This window comes from Maniola hyperantus, chromosome Z (assembly GCF_902806685.2).
Source record: "Maniola hyperantus chromosome Z, iAphHyp1.2, whole genome shotgun sequence".
Lineage (NCBI taxonomy): Eukaryota > Metazoa > Arthropoda > Insecta > Lepidoptera > Nymphalidae > Maniola > Maniola hyperantus.
The window spans coordinates 11,660,832-11,679,738 of record NC_048564.1 but is presented as its reverse complement, the minus strand read 5'-3'; the positions used below and the strand labels follow the sequence as shown (position 1 = coordinate 11,679,738).

Sequence of the window (18,907 nt, the reverse complement as noted above, 5' to 3'; positions counted from 1 at the left end):
ATGCGGATAGTATTTTTATGGAAGTCCTGTTTTTCCTTTGCGTCCCTCTTTATTATTATTACTAGTTTATGCTCGCGACTTCGTCCGCGTGGACTACACAAATTTCAAACCCCTATTTTACCCTCTTAGCGGTTGAATTTTCAAAAATTCTTTCTTAGCGGATGCCTATGTCATATTAGCTATCGGTATGCTAAATTCCAGCCCGACCTATCCAGTAAATTGAGCTGCGTGTTGATAGATCAGTCAGTCAGTCAGCCAGCTTTTCTTTTTATATATTTAGATAGGTACCTATCACTGGTGTTAGTTATTTGAACTAACACCGAAGACCCAATAGGCAGTTCTTCTAATTTTTAGGTTCGGAGAAGGAACAATGAAACAACGTACTTCAGCGGAGAGTTTGTGTGTGTAACGGTTTATTTTGACAGTTCTTATATAGGTACAATTTTTAACCATAGACTAATTTTAGGCATAATCTACATAATAGTTCCGATAGGCCGCGAACGCACTGTCAACTTAATAAGAAGCGTTGACAACTGGTCACTGTGTGCATCAAGCGGTGCCAATTGCTAGAACTGGGATCGCAAATCCTGGTGCAATAATTGGCAAATGATCTGAAGATTATTGGATAATAGCTAGTATGGAGACCTGTCGCCCCATCACTTACCAGCGACAGACAATGTATCTAACGAAGTTTATTTTTTACGTCCAAAATATCCCGTAAATGTTTATATAGCGCCGGCTACGCATGGTTGTAATTAACTAATGAAGAGAATTAGGAGGATTTTCACGACTTTATCGGTAGACTAGCTTATGCTCGCGACTTCCTCCGCGTAAACTACACAAATCTCAAACCCTTATTTCACCCCCTTAGGGGTTGAATTTTCAAAAATCCTTTCTTAGCGGATGCCTACGTCATAATAGCTATCTGCCTGTCAAATTTCAGCCCGATCCGCCCAGTAGTTTGAGCTGTGCGTTGATAGATCAGTCAGTCAGTCAGTCACCTTTTCCTTTTATATATTTTGATTTTTCATAAAACTTCTTAAATACAAACCTTGTCCTGACAACTAGGAACATAACAAAAAAAATTAGCTAAATTGGTCGAAGTACTAAATAAAGCTTTTATACATGCGGCAATTGATTTTTATTTAATACATATTTGATACATAATTTATTAAAGAGAATGTAGAAACGAAGTTAGTATCATTCTGGCAGGAAATGCTAGGTGCCTGGTAAAATTGTGACAAAATCAATAAAATCCATTTTGCTCTTTTTGAAATTACTGCTATCCAAAATGCAACGGACTAAATTAACCTATCCATACTTCCGTACTTAATATTATAAATGCGAAAGTATGTCTGTCTGTCTGTCCGTCTGTCTGTTTTTCTGTCTGCTAGCTTTTCACGGCCCTTACGTTCAACCGATGTTGACGAATTTTGGTACAGCGATAGCTTGCATCCCGGGGAAGGATATAGGCTACTTTTATCCCGGAAAATCAAAGAGTTCCCAAGGAATTTTTAAAAACCTAATTCCACGCGGACGAAGTCGCGGGCATCGTCTAGTACTTTATATATTTTTAGGGTCCGTACCTCAAAAGGAAAAACGGAAACCTTATAGGATCACTTTGTTGTCTGTCTGTCTGTCTATCTGTCTGTCTGTCTGTCTGTCTGTCTGTCTGTCTGTCTGTCTGTCTGTATGTCCGTCCGTCCGTCCATCCGTCCATCCGTCCGTCTGTCTGTCTGTCTGTCTGTCCGTCTGTCAAGAAACCTACAGGGTACTCCCGTTGACCTAGAATCGTGAAATTTGGCAGGTAGGTAGGTCTTATAGCACACATTAGGGGAAAAATCTGAAAAACGTGAATTTGTGGTTACATCACACAAATAAATTAAATTGTGGTCATAAACTAAATATTAGTGTTTTACGGTAAGTACCCTGTAGGTTTCTTGACAGACCGACAGACAGACAGACAGACAGACAACAAAGTGATCCTATAAGGGTTCCGTTTTTCCTTTTGAGGTACGGAACCCTAATGAGAGAAATAAATAGTGAAACATTTGTTTTTTTTTGTCTGGACAGGAAATAGATATGATCAAGCAAATGGAATTACAAGAACTGGAACATAACCCATACGAGGTGCAGTATCCTCATCGCTGGGAACCCATTGAATCACCAACGCGACACTTGGGACACGTCCTAGATCCTATCGTCCCTGAGGCGCAAATGTACCCTGACCAGAAGTTGGATGTTTTCGCAACCTCACCTCTCAGATTTATTGGGTATCAAAATGTCATGAAGAAGAACGGAGCTGACGAAGATTCCAACAAGGAAATGGACACTGATACAAATACCACGGCTAACCCTGGACCTGATTCTGCTGATGTGAAAAAAACATTTGCACTGACGCCCCTTGATTCTGGTTATTATGAAAATGCAAATATTGAAGAAATTGGTAAGTAGTTTTATACTAGGTATCGAATCCACACACGTCTCCACGTGGGCGTTTCCCAACTAGGTGGACGGACTTAATCAGATCCGCAACAAACACGCCTGTCTCCGTGTGTGCACATAATGCCAACAACAGAAGTCGCTGGAGGGAGATCGCACGAGCAGCAGTGAAGAATTCATAGCCACGACCACTCAGTCAAGAGTGAACGATTGAGAAGAAGAAGAATCGAATCCATAAAACATGAAACAATATACCCGGCTGAGTTTGTTGTGGGCTCTTCTCAGACCTGGGCGCGTTTGAAGCCCTCGTAGCTTTAGTTTTAAGTTTGCGTAATAATTATCACCACTACTCGTATATCTTACAAATCCAACATCTGACCATCAAAAAGAGTAATTTATTACCTATTTTGAATAAATCATTTGACTTGAATACCTAAATACAAAATTAGTAGGTAATAAAACAAGTTTTATATTGCATATTACTTATTAATCAAGGATACTTTACCTATATGATTTTAGCTCTTTGTTATTGACCTACTTGGATATAAATACGGATGAATTATTACTTATGTAGTTCATAAAATATTATCAAATCCTACAGAGCAAGAGCCAGCGCGCGCCAGACCTTCGTTATTATATAAAAGCAGAAAGTTTCTCTGCGTATTGCCCTCAGTGACTATGAAGTTTGGATCATGGTGGTTTTGGGAGATACCACGCAACAAAGGTGTAAAAAAATTACGTCAAAGTTTTAGTCAAATTTTTATATTTTCTTTAGAATAGTATTAGACACTGCAAGACACCCTTAAACTTTATTAAATTGTTAAACTTTAAGGGCGTCTGGCAGGGGATGGCCACGACACTAAGTTGCCAGATGGCAATGCATGACGCGGTTTCTAATACTTTCCCAAAGAAAATATTAAAAAGTTAGACTATACTTTGACGTAAGATTTTCCCTAAAACCAGCATGAGTCAAACTTCATAGTCGCTGATTGTTCCTTTTTTTATTAGGGACAATACGCAGAGAAAATTTCAGCTTTTATAAAATAATGAAGGTCTGGGACGCGCTGGCTCTTAGTCCACTTTTAAATACTCTGACATTTGCTGCAACCGTCTGAACACCTGCAGTTAAATAATAAAAGCATAGAATGACAATCAAAATAGCAATTATCTTTCATTGTTAATGCTTTACCGTAGTGATTATAATATACTCGTTGATGCTTTATTTACGAGTTGAAATTGATTTTAATTTTCGCCCATTCAAACCAAGCCGACTAAGTAACTGGTGATTTCTGAAAATGTTATTCGGTGATGAAAATAACGAATCAGCCAGGGCCCGATTAGAATTTAAACTTCACCATCATCATGATCAACCCATCGCCGGCTCACTACTGAGAACGGATCTCCTCTTGTAATGAGAAGGGTTTTTGTTTTGAGAAGGGTTTGGCCATAGTATATGACGCTGGTCAAGTGCGGATTGGCAGACTTCACACACCTTTGAGAATATTATGGGGAACTCTCAGATATGCAGGTTTCCTCACGATGTTTTCCTTCACCGTTAAATCAAAAGATATTTAATTGCTTAAAACGCACATAATTCCGAATAGTTATATTTTATGCACGGGATCAAATTTTTGACCTCCCGAACAGGAGGCGAACCTCTTAAGCACTAGGCTTTCACGGGTCTAAAGAATTTGTATTTGAATTTAATACAACGATTTATTTCAAGCTTGGGAGTAAAATTTTCATAATATACTTATTAATCGATCGAATCTTTCGAGGTTTACAAATTCTTGTGCTATTTTATATATAATGTAGATTCCTAATCACTTTTATATTTTTCAAAAATCTAAATTATCTATAAATATATAAAAGGAAAAGTTGACTGACTGACTGATCTATCAATGCACAGTTCAAACTACTGAACGGATCGGGCTGAAATTTGTCATGTAGATAGTTTCTATGACGTAGACATCCGCTAATAAAGGATTTTTGAAAATATAACCCCTAAGGGGGTAAAATAGGGGTTTGTAATCTGTGTAGTCCACGCCGATGAAGTCACGGGAATAAGCTAGTTTAGGAATACGAGAGAGGTGTGCTGTGGCTTAGCTAAAAACTAAGTTAGTTAATGCTAGAGGAATTTTCCCGAGAGCAATATAAACTTTTCAACATTCTGGGGCACTTCAATGGAGCATGCGCACGTATTCTTTTAGTTTTAAAATAATGTTAAAGTTTGTTTGTGCACGAAGTGAACAATCAATAGCATTATAAAAGACTAGATGATGCCCGCGACTTCGTCCGCGTGGATTTAGGTTTTTCAAAAATCCCGTGGAAACTCTTCAATTTTCCGGGATAAAAGGCCTTTGTCCTTCCCCGGGATGCAAGCTATCTTGGTACCAAATTTCATCAAAATTTGAACGGATGGGCCGTGAAAACCTAGCAGACAGACAGACAGACAGACACAGACAGACACACTTTCGCATTTATAATATTAGTATGGTGTGCGTAGATACTTTTAGGTAATATAGGCATTATAAAAGTTATTTGAAAGTTGAACATGAACCGAGGAAATCCAATTGACAATGTTTTTATGTTCTAAACAATCAGTTAAGCTAGCATACCTATTATCTTACAAATACGAACTAACTTTCCGCATGGAATTCAAAGCATGCTCTGAAGTCCTAGAGAATCGATTTCAATCATAGAAACTTATCTCTATCTTCATCTATGGCTAGTCTCTACACTAGCAAAGCATTGCTGCCAAGCGATTTAGCATTACTCATTATCATGTGAGATCGCAGTCAAAGATTCATTTAAAAAAATTAATCCTTTTGTTTTATGTTATGAACTAGCAACTATGACTACACCAATTTCAAACCCCTATTTTAACTACTTAGGGGTTGAATTTTCAAAAATCCTATTTTCGCGGAATTTAATCCTTTCTTAGCGGATGTCTGTGTCATCTGCATGCCAAATTTCAGACCGATCAGTCTAGTAGTTTGAGCTGTGCGTTGATAGATCAGTAAGTCAATCAGTCAGTCAGACAGTCACCTTTTCCTTTCATATATTTAGATAATGCAGTGATACTCATAGAAGAGGAGCCGGAGTATAACAGCGCTGACATGATGATAGATACACGCAAGATTCGACAAAATCCGAACTTGAGCAAAACGAAGACCCTCATCGCAGAGCACGTGGACAGGCTTCGCACTGGATTGTAAGTAATAATAAATACTAATGTTATTATTTTCTTATTGAAAATACAATACCTAATCTATTTTTCCTTAACTGACTTTAAAGGTAATAAGCTTCTCGCTGAATGAAATGTGTTAAAGGTGCACTTGTACGCGGCCCGTAGGCACAGAGCTCTACTCATATGCCGTAGTCATACATAATATTATGTTGTATGCTCAAAAGTCTCCATGGCAAGATATTTTTGAAAAAATATTTTACGTCATGTAAAAATATTTTCTTATTGAAAATGCAATACCTAATCTATTTTTTCCTTAACTGACTTTAAAGGTAATAAGCTTCTCGCTGAATGAAATGTGTAAAAGGTGCACTTGTACGCGGCCCGTAGGCACAGAGCTCTACTCATATGCCGTAGTCATACATAATATTATGTTGTATGCTCAAAAGTCTCCATGGCAAGATATTATTGAAAAAAAAATTTACTTCATGTAAAAATATTTTACTCCTGGTTTAATTTCACGATGAACCGCACAGACTATCCGCGCTTAGCTAGACGGCGCCAACTTCTCAAATTGTTTTGTTTATATTCTGTGGCTTTACTCAGGAACGCTTGATAGTAATGCATAAAATCCGTAAGGGAGGATGCTCACAGCTGAGCCAGAGTGAACTAGCTCAGCGCTATTCAGGAACGTTTCATAGCTACATACTTTCCTAATTATTGACCTCTTATTGTCGACGATCAGCGTTAGAAGAAAACCAGCCATAATTTTCCATTATTTTCTTCTTATTAGTAGGCACTACTTGTTTTTATTGTATTCTTTCAAGAAATTATCCACGGCAGATTGCCTTTTTGCGTAAGTAGATGCTTTTAGGTAATATTGGCATTGAATCGATACTACATAATAATATTATACGTTTAATATTTTAACTTTGTATATCAGTCTGTCATAATGCACGTGATAGAAACGTATGACTTTACAAAAACGTACATGCTCTGCATAGAAAGCTTTTTTGTTATAGTATGTTTTTCTTATAGTACGGAGTTAATAGGTACTAATTGATAGTTATTATGTGGGGCAGGTTTTTTATCTAGAACTGGTTTTTGCCAGTGACTTCCGGCGTTTGTGCACTCATCCGTATTCGGTTCGTATTCGTGTTTTTTACGTATGCAAAAAAATGTTTTTGCTTACACAAAAAAATGAATACACACCGATTACGGATGAGTCCACAAACGCCCTTAGTCTGCGTGATAATATACCTAATTTTATAGCCTGCATATTATATCTAGCATTTGAGAAAAATGTGGTAAATTAACAGTGAAAGAATTTTCATTAGTTCCGGAGATCATTCCCCGATTATACTTGTTTATAATTAGTATAGGTGGATTTTTTTCCACGTGCCTCGCATCACGTTGTCGAATTGATAGGTACAAAGCTTTGCAAATATCCGTAAAATAACTTAGTTTTGCTGGTCAAAAGTTATGTAACATAGTACATGAATGCTATATACCCGGTGGTCCCTTAATGACCGGTCCTGATATACTTATTTAGGTATATGTGATAGGTAGTGATATACTATGATGCGTTGCCTCTGTTAGTAGCAAATAAACACGCGAAGCCCTTAGTTGCAGTGGAAAACATGATAAAAGAAAAATGCAGAAGCAAGCTCTCTACAGGTCTTCTCCCGCTCCACGATAACGTATTTGCCGGTGTTCTAAAGTTTGCAGTTAGTGAGTGTGGCTACATTAATAACGAGCATCCACTTTTTTCCCTCACATTCTTTCCCTTTTGAAGCAGGACTTTTAAATTTGAACTTACAAGCGACGACGAAAAATTTTGAACATTTTGCTTATGATTCTGCTTATTTTTAGAAATGGATAGAGATTTTAATTATTCAACTTTATTCACAGATGTTTAAAGTGTGTTGATATTAATAAAAACCGGCCAAGTGCGTGGCGGACCACGCGCAGTGTAGGGTTCCGTAGTCACAATCCTCGAAAAACGGATATAACTCCTTAACTTGTGAACCCTACTTAGCCATGATAGTTTTCCTTTAAAATTGATTATAAATACTACTGCTGTGAAATTTTTCACGTTCCAATATACTACCATTTGGCTGATAGAGGGGGAGGGGGGACACTTGACTCTAATAAAAATTAGCACTTTAAAACATCATATTTTACAAATGGATTTAGAAATCTAAAAATGATGTTCCCACACCCACAGTATTTTTAAAAGACCTATTCAACGATACCCTACACTATAGGGTAGACGAGAAAAAAAAATTCATCCCCACTTTACATGTAGGGGAGCTACCCTAAAAAACATATTTATCAACATTTTATTTCAGCACTTTGTCTGCGTGGTTCGGTTTAAAGAATTTATTCTCAAAAATAACATACTGTTCACTTACATTAATATTAATTATATATACATTTTAGTAACTACTAACACATTGTTAATATTTATACCCATGCCAAATTACAGATTTCTAGCACTAATAGTCTCTGAGATTAACCGAGGACGGACGGACGGACATGGCGAAACTATAAGGTTAAGAGAAGGGGATAATATTGTAAAATAATAACAGTTACATTTTGTATTCTTTACTATTTCATAGTTTGACCAGATCCTTATGGGACTACCTACGTAAATACTTAGTTATTTAATTTATTTGCTGTAGCGTTATGTTGCCTCGTGGTTAGCTCTGACACTGCGCCTGGCTGAATATGATTTCCCTGTTTCACAAACATTAAAATTACTTCGAAGATGACAAGAGTAGTGTCATTTTCCTCTCTGTAAGCAATCAGTAGAAAGCGGAATAATTGCAGGTCTAATAAGGACTACCGTATACCTGTCTCGTTACTGCCAACCAACCTACGCTGGTTGAAAATAAATCATCCTAACGACCTTGAGGAGAGGTGATGTTCAAAATTTTAACACTTAGCGACTGTTCACCCCAGTTATTTGTTAGAAGCATGGAAGCAATGAGTTTTAGGTGCAATGAAAACCGAATTTTTGTTCCAAGTTGAAAACATTTTTAGCAGTCCAAAAATTGCACTGTTTTATATATAATTTTAGAAATTAGCAATCGGATGAAAGAGATGAAGTGAAAATCATGATTTGCTTAACTTAAGTTTCGCTTAAAAACGCATAAAAGGTCAAATGCATGATACCCTTTTTCACTAATTGACACTAAGTTAGGAGATTTGGATTTAGCATGCTTCACTTGCCTTTACCTAGCGTGAGTAGCATAGTTAATAAATAATAGTATAGGTATGATTAAATGGGAAATACTTTTAATTAAACTTCATTGTGAAAAATGTAATTTACTCTTGATATTTTTTAAATTAGTTTCATGATTTTTGCAGACGGTTGCACTAAACATTTTAATCAAAAGAAGCTACAGTGAAAACGTGGAATTTTATATAAGCTGATCCCATTTAATCGTACTGGCCGTAGATAACTTTATACAAAGTGCCCTTGATAGATAATTATTTAATATTTATATTCTAGGTATTTATATTCTTTTTAATGTGTGACAGTAGGTTATCTTTTTTAAAATCTGATATAAAATGGGCAATATACTTGAGTAATGATAAATCCCGCAAATAACTTCAGCAGATGCGATTGTCGATTTGTATTTTTCTAAAAAATAAAGTTCACGACTTTATGAATGATGAATATTATCACGTATTAACTTATATCTATCATAAAACCTAAATTTTAACTTTGTCTTAGTCTTTATGATATAAAGCTCTTAATGTGTTTAAACCGTATCGTGGTTCGTAAAAGAATTCGCATCTAGCTTACAACAAAGTTACTAATCGAGTCTTGAGCAGTAATGGTACCTCTATAGGTATAAAGTTCGACATAATCTTATGCTACAAACTTGACATGCGGTATCTTTGGGTATCATACTTATTATGCATGAATTCATGTGTATTGCGTCTAGATACGTCCGCTTAAATTAAACTTTTTGACTAACTAAAATAATAATTATTCATACTAATATCATGTATATACAAAAGTATGTCTGTCTGTCTGTCTGCTCTTCACGGCCCAATAGTTTAAGTGGTTTGATGAAATTTATTACAAAGTTAGCTTACATCCCGGGGAAGGACATAAGCTACTTTTAATCCCGGAAAATCACACAGTTCCCACGGGATTCTTAAAAACCTAAATCCAAGTTGACGAAATCGCGGGCATCATCTAGTTTATTCATAAAACAAAAATTAAGTACTTAAAATTTTTAAGTGCAATGGAAAAACTACGGAACGGTTTTGCATAGTGAAATGGAATTTAAGTTTGTATTGTATGATCAAGATATATGTAATAATTATTATACAGTGATGTCTACTGTGTTGAATTTTAGAAATAAACTTGAAGTCTAAACGTTTAATGTTTTAAAATGTGGCCTACTCAACCTGCTACTCATCGTTACAAAAAAATCTTAGTTATATTATGCCTCAGAATAAATACCTGTAGAAGTATCCCTATTGTGACTGTTACTGTTAAAGCGAGATAGCTAAATGCATTTAAGGTCTTATTAGAATGTGACGAAATGATTATTTTTTGGTCCTTATCACCGTGGCCACTTTTTTTTGTTTGTCAAGATGTATTTGTATGTGAGATCTTGACAAACAACGTGAAGTGAGGTTATGTTGACTCAAGTATTTTAGGAAAATAATTGATTTGTTTTGTTGTTTTTTGTTTTTGAAGTTATTGTGCAATAATGGGTTGCAATAGCCGAAAGGAATGTAAAATACAAGGAATAACATTTCAGAAGTAAGTACCTCTGCTTGAGCGAGAGCGAGGGGCCACGCTAGTTGCATATCTGTAGGTATATATCTGTGTGTTATGCCATGTTCAAAGTTTGACAGTTAAAATATTGCCTATTTTCGGTATGAAGCTTTCATTAATAATACAATGAAAGTTGTAGTCTGTAGAAATTGACTTCACTACGATATTTTAAAACAATATTCGGAAATTTTATTTTCAACGGTACTACAGAGAGAGGCAGAGGCCGAGAGGGCCAGACCTTCGTTATTTTATAAAAGCTGAAAGTTTCTCTTCGTATACTCAATACTTAGACTTTAAGGTGTCTGGCAAGGGGCTGCCACGAGCACGACACAAGTGTCTGGCAATGCATGACGTGATTTGTAATATCATTCCAAAGAAAATAGAAAAATAGACTTTATACTTTGATGTAAGATTTTATACGTCCTTGTTACCTGTTATCTGCCGTGTTATAGGCGCTGATGGTTCCTTCCTGTGTTGGGGACAGAACGCAGAGAAACTTTCAGCTTTTAATAAAATAACGAAGGTCTGGCCCTCATGGGCTCTTGGTCCATACGCCTTTTCCATAGTTATTCAATATGATACTAGTTGTATAGTGTGTACTTTTGAATTGTATTAATACTTTACACTTCAAAACTCTATTTGTTTTTCAATCAACATTAGTCTGGGAAAATAAAATATGGACAGTGCTGATTTAAAAACAAGTTATTCAAATATCTTTATTACAACATATTTTGTCATAAGTAAGGGCCTAATTTCAAAACTGCAATGCAAACTCACAATAACGAAAAACCATAATTTCAAGCCGCAAACCATCTCGCTTTATCTTGCAATGGAATGCACGACGCGAATCACCTCGCAAGTAGGTATCTGTGAAGCGTCGAACAAGTCTTTGACGATGCGACGTCGCATCTCAATTGGGTATTTTCCTACTTTTGAATTTGATAAATATTATTACTTTATTATAAACTGGGATAAAAATAATGACGTTAGCTGAAAAAAAAAATATTAAAATCCAACAAAGATTTACAAAGTTAGAGGGTCTTTCTCGAAAACGAAAATGTGTATGAAACCGCACGAAGCTACTATGGCATTAGTAAGGTGTGACGTCAAATCCTATATCGCTATCTCTGTCTAAACAGAAATATTTAAATGCTTATAACTTTTTTGTTATTTGATCGATTTAATTAGTTTTTTTCAGTTAACGTCATTATTTTTATCCTAGTTTATAATAAAGTAATAAAAAAAATTGGAGTCAAATACCCAATTTTGAATTTTGGCCCTTGATAACATTGCTATAATATGTTTATCATAACAGCACACAAGAAGATGTTCAAGGTACAACCAAGCCACACCATATCCATATCCTGGAGACACCTACAGCTGACCCCGGCGAGTCCATATATAGCATTGCCCTCATTGCTGCTGTTGGTACTGCCCTGACTGTGGCAATCATAGGCTTAGCTTTCGGATGGTACACGTAAGTAAATCACTACCCATATCTATTATACCTATACTAGCTGCCCCGGCGAACTTCGTACCACCTCAGTCGATTCTTTTTCAGGAATTTTTTAAATTTTTCTCTCCGTAAAAACCATCCCCGTACTTCAAGGAATATTATGAAAAAAGAATTTGCGAAATCGGTTCAGCTGTTCTCGAGATTTGCGATCAGTAACACATTCTGCGATTCATTTTTATATATAGAGATATGTGAAAGTGTATTTGTTTGTCCTTCAATCCCGCTGCAATGGAGCAACTGATCGGATTGTTTTTTTTGCATGGATATAGTTGAGGACCTGGAGAATATAGGCAACTTTTTATCCCAGAAAACCGGAGAGTTCTCACGGGATTTAACAAAACGGGTTGAATAGGTTTTAGTTTAGTCGTGGACTTCAGCTATATAGACTAAGTTTCCAATAGTGCCAGATCTATCCTATTTTATAAGTAACAAAATGTGTGCAAAGTGTGTGCAAAGTGTTTGTACGTACGTTTAACGTTCGCATATTTGTTAGCTTGAGCCAGGGGACATCTCAGGAAAATATCAGCTGTTAAACATAAAACGTTACTTACGTAAAAAGGCTACTTTTTATCCCGGAAAATCAATGAGTTCGCACGGGATTATTACAAAACCTAAATTCACGCGGACGAAGTCGCGAGCATCCTGTAGTAATTAATAATTAAGACTGCCAGACACCTTCCGTGGGTCGTTATTCCCCCCAGACTCTTTAAAGCACGCAAAAAAATAACTATAAGTAAATAATTCTTTATCTTTTAACTGCCCCCGGCTCAAGCTAGTAAATATGCGAACGTTAAAAGTAAGTAGGTGCAGGTTTATTTTGTTACTCATAAAATAAGGCAGGTCTGGCACGCACTGGCTCTTAGGCCATTAGATACATATCACGATAAAGTATTCTGTTATTTCATTTTATTAACCGACTTCAGTGACTCAACCGAATTGTCTTATCTATTTATTTTTATACAGGCAGGTAGGTATATTATCATAGATTTTGAATCACATCTTTGACGCACAAATCTCAAAATCTATTTGGAGTTGGCTACAGTCGGGCATCTTATAAAGTCTCAGACAAACAAGCTGCCTTTTTATGAATCTTAATAAGAACTGAACTCGACATCTTAGAGCCCTCGCCCACGGCGACTTTTTGTAGCGATACAGAAGCGATGCTGTCGCGCGTCCGCATCGATACAGTCGCGAAGCGGTCGCCAGCTGTGTGCCGTCGCCCACGGATTCAGTCGCGATGCAAACGCGATACTGTCGCGCTTCTGGTTCGATGCAAACGAGAAAAAATGTTGCACTGATGCTCGGTTCTCCATTCACGCGCCACCCTCCCTCCGTTCATCCCCCGATGTCGTCCGACACAGTCGCGCGTTTGCATCGATACAGTCGCGATACAGTAGCACGTTGCAAATGCGACTAACACGCGTTAGTAGTGATGCTGGCGTGTGTTTAGTAAACGCGCGACAGCATCGCTACAAAAAGTTGACGTGGGCGAGGGCTCTAACACATACCGCATCATTCTGAACACGCGAATACATTCATTCACATTTTAAAAGAAAACAAACTTAAATAACTTCATTAAACAGAAGTAAAAAAATCCGATTGCACATTTAAAACCTATATGTCCCGCAAATTGCTATTGCGCTGGTACCATGTCTCATTAACATAGTCATTTTGACGTCAGCCGAATAAAAATATACCATCAGCTCGAAACTTCAGTCTAGTGCTGACGTCACTGATATGGCGACCACGCGCATTAGCAATTTGCGGGAATTATACCTTCTTGAATTTCCTTTCGCTAAAAGCAACGAACTAGAAGAGTGCCATATAACGCGTAAATTTTAAATTTTTGTGTCAAATTTCATGTCAAAAATACGATTTTAATCCTTATTTTAAATGTGAACCGTACGTTTGACATGACATTTGACCCATAGAGTTAAAATGGCGCGTGAGGTGTAATTTTGTACGAACTGTACATGTTAAAACAAATGAACTTGTAAGTATTAAAAACCATATTTTCAGTTTAATAGCGCTGATGTCACGGCCAGTCTTATAAATAGATTTTACCACGAAATAAATAGCTTTTCATCGGTAAGGTACCCACCTACTATGCAAAGTAGAAGACACGCCCTTGTTCGTAAAATTTGTAATAAACGTACAATTAAAGAGATAAAGGGTGACGGCTACGAATAACAACATTGTTATTCGTAGGGTGACGGCAACTGATCGTTTGAAGTCACACTAAACGCGCGCCTATTTGTGTACGATTTATAATGCAAATAAAAATTTATGGACTAAGAGCCCGTGAGTGCCAGACCTTCGTTATTTTATAAGAGCTGAAAAAAGGAACGCTCCGCGACTATGAAGTTTGGATCATGGTGGCTTTGGTACCTGTTATCTACAGGTCCAAAAATCTTCTATGTTACCTGTTATCTGCCAAAGCCACCATGATCCTAACTTCGTACTCGTGGATCGTTCCTCCCTGTATTGAGGGCACTACGCAGTTCAGATTTTATAAAATAACGAAAGTTTGGCCCTCGTGGGCTCTCTCTATATTGTATCGGAGACAGCTTCTGCGCACGCCTCGCAGTGGGAACGCCTTTATTTAAGGTAAAAGTCGGCAGCCAACTGCAGGCAGCAGCTGCAGGCGACGTACCACCGACACGTCGTCTGTTGCTGCTGCCTGCAGTCACCTACGGACTTATTATTACCTTTACAGCGATCACGCACTTTTTTGCGATACTGGTTTATGAGCAGGTTTGTTATCTCTTTTATTTATTAATCGAGTCTTCGATAGATGATATAAATCAAAAGAAGAGTATTGTTTACTATGAGTTATACCTATCTAGAAGTAGGTACCTATTGCATGGTACTTGGTTTTCAAATGAGATTGCTATTAAGCACAATCCAGATATTATTTAAAAAATAACATGATATTTTCAAACAATGTCTTTCCTTGGCTTCGAGAATAGGTTCGCTTCGCTAACCGGCAGCGATTAATGAAAAATCGCGAGAGTAGACACAATAATATGAAATCCATTGTTACATTAGGTATATTTACACACAAGCCGATGAAGCCGTGGGCATCAGCTAGTATGTAATTAATTAAAGAGGATTTTATTTCAAATTACTCTTTGGTAGACTGTTAGGTGATTAATTAAACTCTTCAGCAAGGAATCCTCATTTTTATTCTACAAAACGATTCGAATTATTTGCTCGGTAATTAAGTTGCTTTACTCGATCTTGCAATTTGCTCAGCACATGAAAGCGACTGGCATAAAAAATTGCTCAGCTTACTCTGGTTTCTTATAGTGCTTTCGCGTCTATAAAGATGCGGGTGCTGTCAATATCGGATTTTTCGATTACCCCAGTTAGCAGGGGTTTGTTTAAATACTCTGTAACTCAAGCAAATATAGGATGGTTGCCTTGATCAATGAACAATAGCGCGAGCTACTATCGTGAAAGCAATAGTCGCTCGAGCTTTTGGTCCACAAATATTTTTGAATGGATAAGCTTCGTAACGGGTGTTTCGGATGGGGGAAAAGCGTAACGAATTTTTGAACACTACGTAGCGTAAACGGTAGCGCGTTTTGATAGGCATATGTGTATGCGAGACAGGATACAAGTAGTGCGTACAAAACAAGTACCCAATCTGAATTGATATGCGGCCGCGCATAGTAAACAAACATATCTCAGCCGAGCTTATGTATTTATTTCATCTATGATTAGCGCAAACCACCATTTTTGAACTTCAGATTGGACATACTTGTTTTGACCTCACTATTTAAATATAAGTTCCGCAAATTGCTAATCCGCGTGGCCGCCATGACGTCAGCACTAGACTGAAGTTTCGAGCTAATGGTATATTTTTACTTAAATATACGTCATATTATGATGTCAAACGGTTCCAGCGCACCAGCAATTTGCGGGACTTATTAAACGCACGTGTATATAGTGAGATATATACCTATATGCGATTTTATACACAGTGCGGAAGAAGCTTCGCTTCGATTACACCTCACGGCTTTTTTAATTTATTCGCAATCCTTAACAGTTTATCGAAGAAAGCGAAAGCTGCAGCGGATGTAGATTACCCCGCATATGGCGTCACTGGTCCTAACGTGGATACCTCCGGAGATCGCAAGCTAGCACAATCGGCCCATATGTATCACTATCAGCACCAAAAGCAACAAATTATTGCTATGGAAAGGTAATTTAGTGGCGCATACTATTCAATTTGCTTTATAATTATGTTGCATTATTTGCTTTGTATTATAATTTAAATATAATCATTGCTTACAATAGAAAATTTACAGTCACAGATGCACATTTACTACACAAATACAGATTTACAGTACAGATAACATTTTATAAGCATTTTATTTATCACTTTTGGGATTGAATTTTCAAAAATCTTAGCGGACGTCTACGTCATAATAGCTATCTGCATGCTAAATTTCAGCCCGATCCTTCCAGTAGTTTGAGCTGTGCGTTGATAGGGTAGTCAGTCAGTCAGTCAGTCAGTCAGCTTTTACTTTTATATATAATACTTTATATTTACTAATACAGTGTGTCCTGACATGAACTAGCGATATTTTAAACACTTATATAACAACTATTTTTAAGTACAAATAGGTACACTCTCAACTTGGGACCAATCCACTTTCTACCTGTGTGGCAGCCTGTGTGGTTTTTTTGTTGAAATATTCTTATACGTGTACGAAATAAATCATATCTCTCAAAGTGTTGGTCTTACTGAGATAAAAATGGGCTTATTCGAAGGGCAACAATACTGTCCTATTCTCTACATTACAAGTGTTCACATTTCTATAACATTTGAAAAAAATAAGAAACTCGAAAAAATAATCGTTAAATTATGCAAATTCACAAATTATTGTAAATCACTGCAAAAACACTCCCGACAACCCTTTTTATTTTTTTGACCATATCGAGAGATTTTGAGCTAAGCTACAATACAACATTTAATTTACAGCTGTATGCCTTATACTTTAAGAGTTATAGCGCATACGCAAGCAAAATGCTTTTGCAAATACAAGAAATAATAAAGAATTGTAACATTAATTTTTCTGTTCATCAATCCATCAATTTGTCTTTCGATATGCTTGCACTTTTTTATGCACAGATGCAGCCCGGTTATTCAGCTTGGTACCTAAGGCAGCACAGCAATTGGACATTTTCCTACTTTTGAATTTGATAAATATTAATACTTTATTATAAAAAGGATAAAAATAATGACGTAGGCTGAAAAAATATTAAAATCCAACAAAGATTTACAAAGTTACAGGCATTTTAATTTTGGTGTGGGAGGGTCTTCTATTCCTTTCTCGCAAAATGAAAATTTGTATGAAACCGCACGAAGCTACTATGGCATTAGTAAAGTGTGACGTCAAAATGCTATATCGCTATCTCTGCCTAATCAGAAATATATAAATGCTTTTAATTTTTTGTTATTTGATCGATTTAATTAGTTTTTAGTTTACTTCATTATTTTTATCCTAGTTTTTAATAAAGTACTTTAGTAAATTACTTTATTTTTTTTTTATTACTTTATTAATTCAATTCAATTCACACCTAAAAGCCAATAATTGGGAATTGAATTGAATTAATAAAGTAATAAAAAAATTGAAGTCAAATACCCAATTGTGGCTAATTTTGTAGTACGCAATATAACTTACAGCCGCACTCAGAGTCGCTTAATCGTTACTTAAGGCATATTTTATCCATACTAATCAAACTACATTAAAAATCATCATCATCATGATCAACCCATCGCCGGCTCACTACAGAGCACGGGTCTCCTCTCAGAGTGAGAAGGATTTGGCCATAGTCTACCACGCTGGCCATGTGCGGATTGGTAGACTTCAGATACCTTTGAGAACATTATGGAGCACTCTCAGGCATGCAGGTTTCCTCACGATGTTTTTCTTCACCGTTAAAGCAAGTGATATTTAATTACTTAAACATAACTCCGAAAAGTTAGAGGTGTGTGCCCGGGGATCGAACTCCCGACCTCCGATTAGAAGGCGGACGTCCTAACCACTAGGCTATCACAGCTTAATTAAAAAAAATTAATTACAATTATTTATTACAAAATCTAGGCTAATTAATCATGGAGTCAGTATGAATACTGACTTGTGCAGCCTACTTTGCTTCCTTATTGGTGGACAAGTTTAACGGCGACGTTAACATAAATTTAACCGCTTCCCATGCAACGGGTTCTAAGTAAACACACTTAAACAGGAAAATGACTCACTTCCCTATTGATCGAGAGTTTATTAAAGCAATGAACCTTCTAAGGGCTATTTAAGATGATCACTTTCATGGCGCCTGTGCTTCACAAGCGTATCCGATGATATTGAGATGAGATATTATACTACTAGATGATGCCCGCGACCTAATTCGCGTGGAGTTACCTAGGTCTTATAAAAACCCGTGTGATCTCTTTCATTTTCTGGGACAAAAATAGCAAAAGTCCTATTAAAGTACTTAGTCCTAAAGTCCTAAAAAGTATATTAAAGAATAATACATTTTCAATGAAAGCTCTCAGGCGACTTGATTTCTTCCGACATCTTGAACAATATTATCATCATAATATATCAACAAATTAACACAAAGCAATATTAAACTAAACGTATACCTAAAAGTTATTCTTGAATCACTCAATCTATTGATGAAAAAGTGCCGATTTCACGAACGTCGAGTGACGTTTAATCAAGGCGTTTAATCAATTGGGCGTAATGACAGTTTTTGTACTGAAAACTTGGCAAAATATCAAATTTATTCTCGGATAAGACTTATTTTACGTTGGCCCTAAAAGATCAAAGTGTACAGAGGGACAGACGGTAGTGATTTTGTTTTATACTATATATGTAGAGATGGAGTATGGATTTAGATAATGTTCCCCAAGGAACATACAATAGGATTTGTGAGCGTCTGAATT

At 36.6% G+C, this 18,907-nt stretch overlaps 1 protein-coding gene across 3 annotated transcripts in view; it reads left to right on the top strand.

Annotated features, from left to right (window-relative positions):
* The window catches only part of LOC117995672 (protein cab-1), a 36,268-nt gene that overhangs the window by 11,819 nt on the left and 5,542 nt on the right, over positions 1-18,907 (top strand). Inside the window, exons 3-7 of one of the 3 annotated variants that reach the window (XM_069509144.1) lie at positions 2,074-2,446; positions 5,512-5,656; positions 8,462-8,551; positions 11,749-11,910; positions 16,001-16,156. In XM_069509144.1, coding sequence (XP_069365245.1) covers positions 2,074-2,446; positions 5,512-5,656; positions 8,462-8,551; positions 11,749-11,910; positions 16,001-16,156 — 926 coding nt within the window. The remainder of the gene's footprint in view (positions 1-2,073; positions 2,447-5,511; positions 5,657-8,461; positions 8,552-11,748; positions 11,911-16,000; positions 16,157-18,907) is intronic. The other 2 variants (XM_069509145.1, XM_069509146.1) reach the window with 2 other exon arrangements.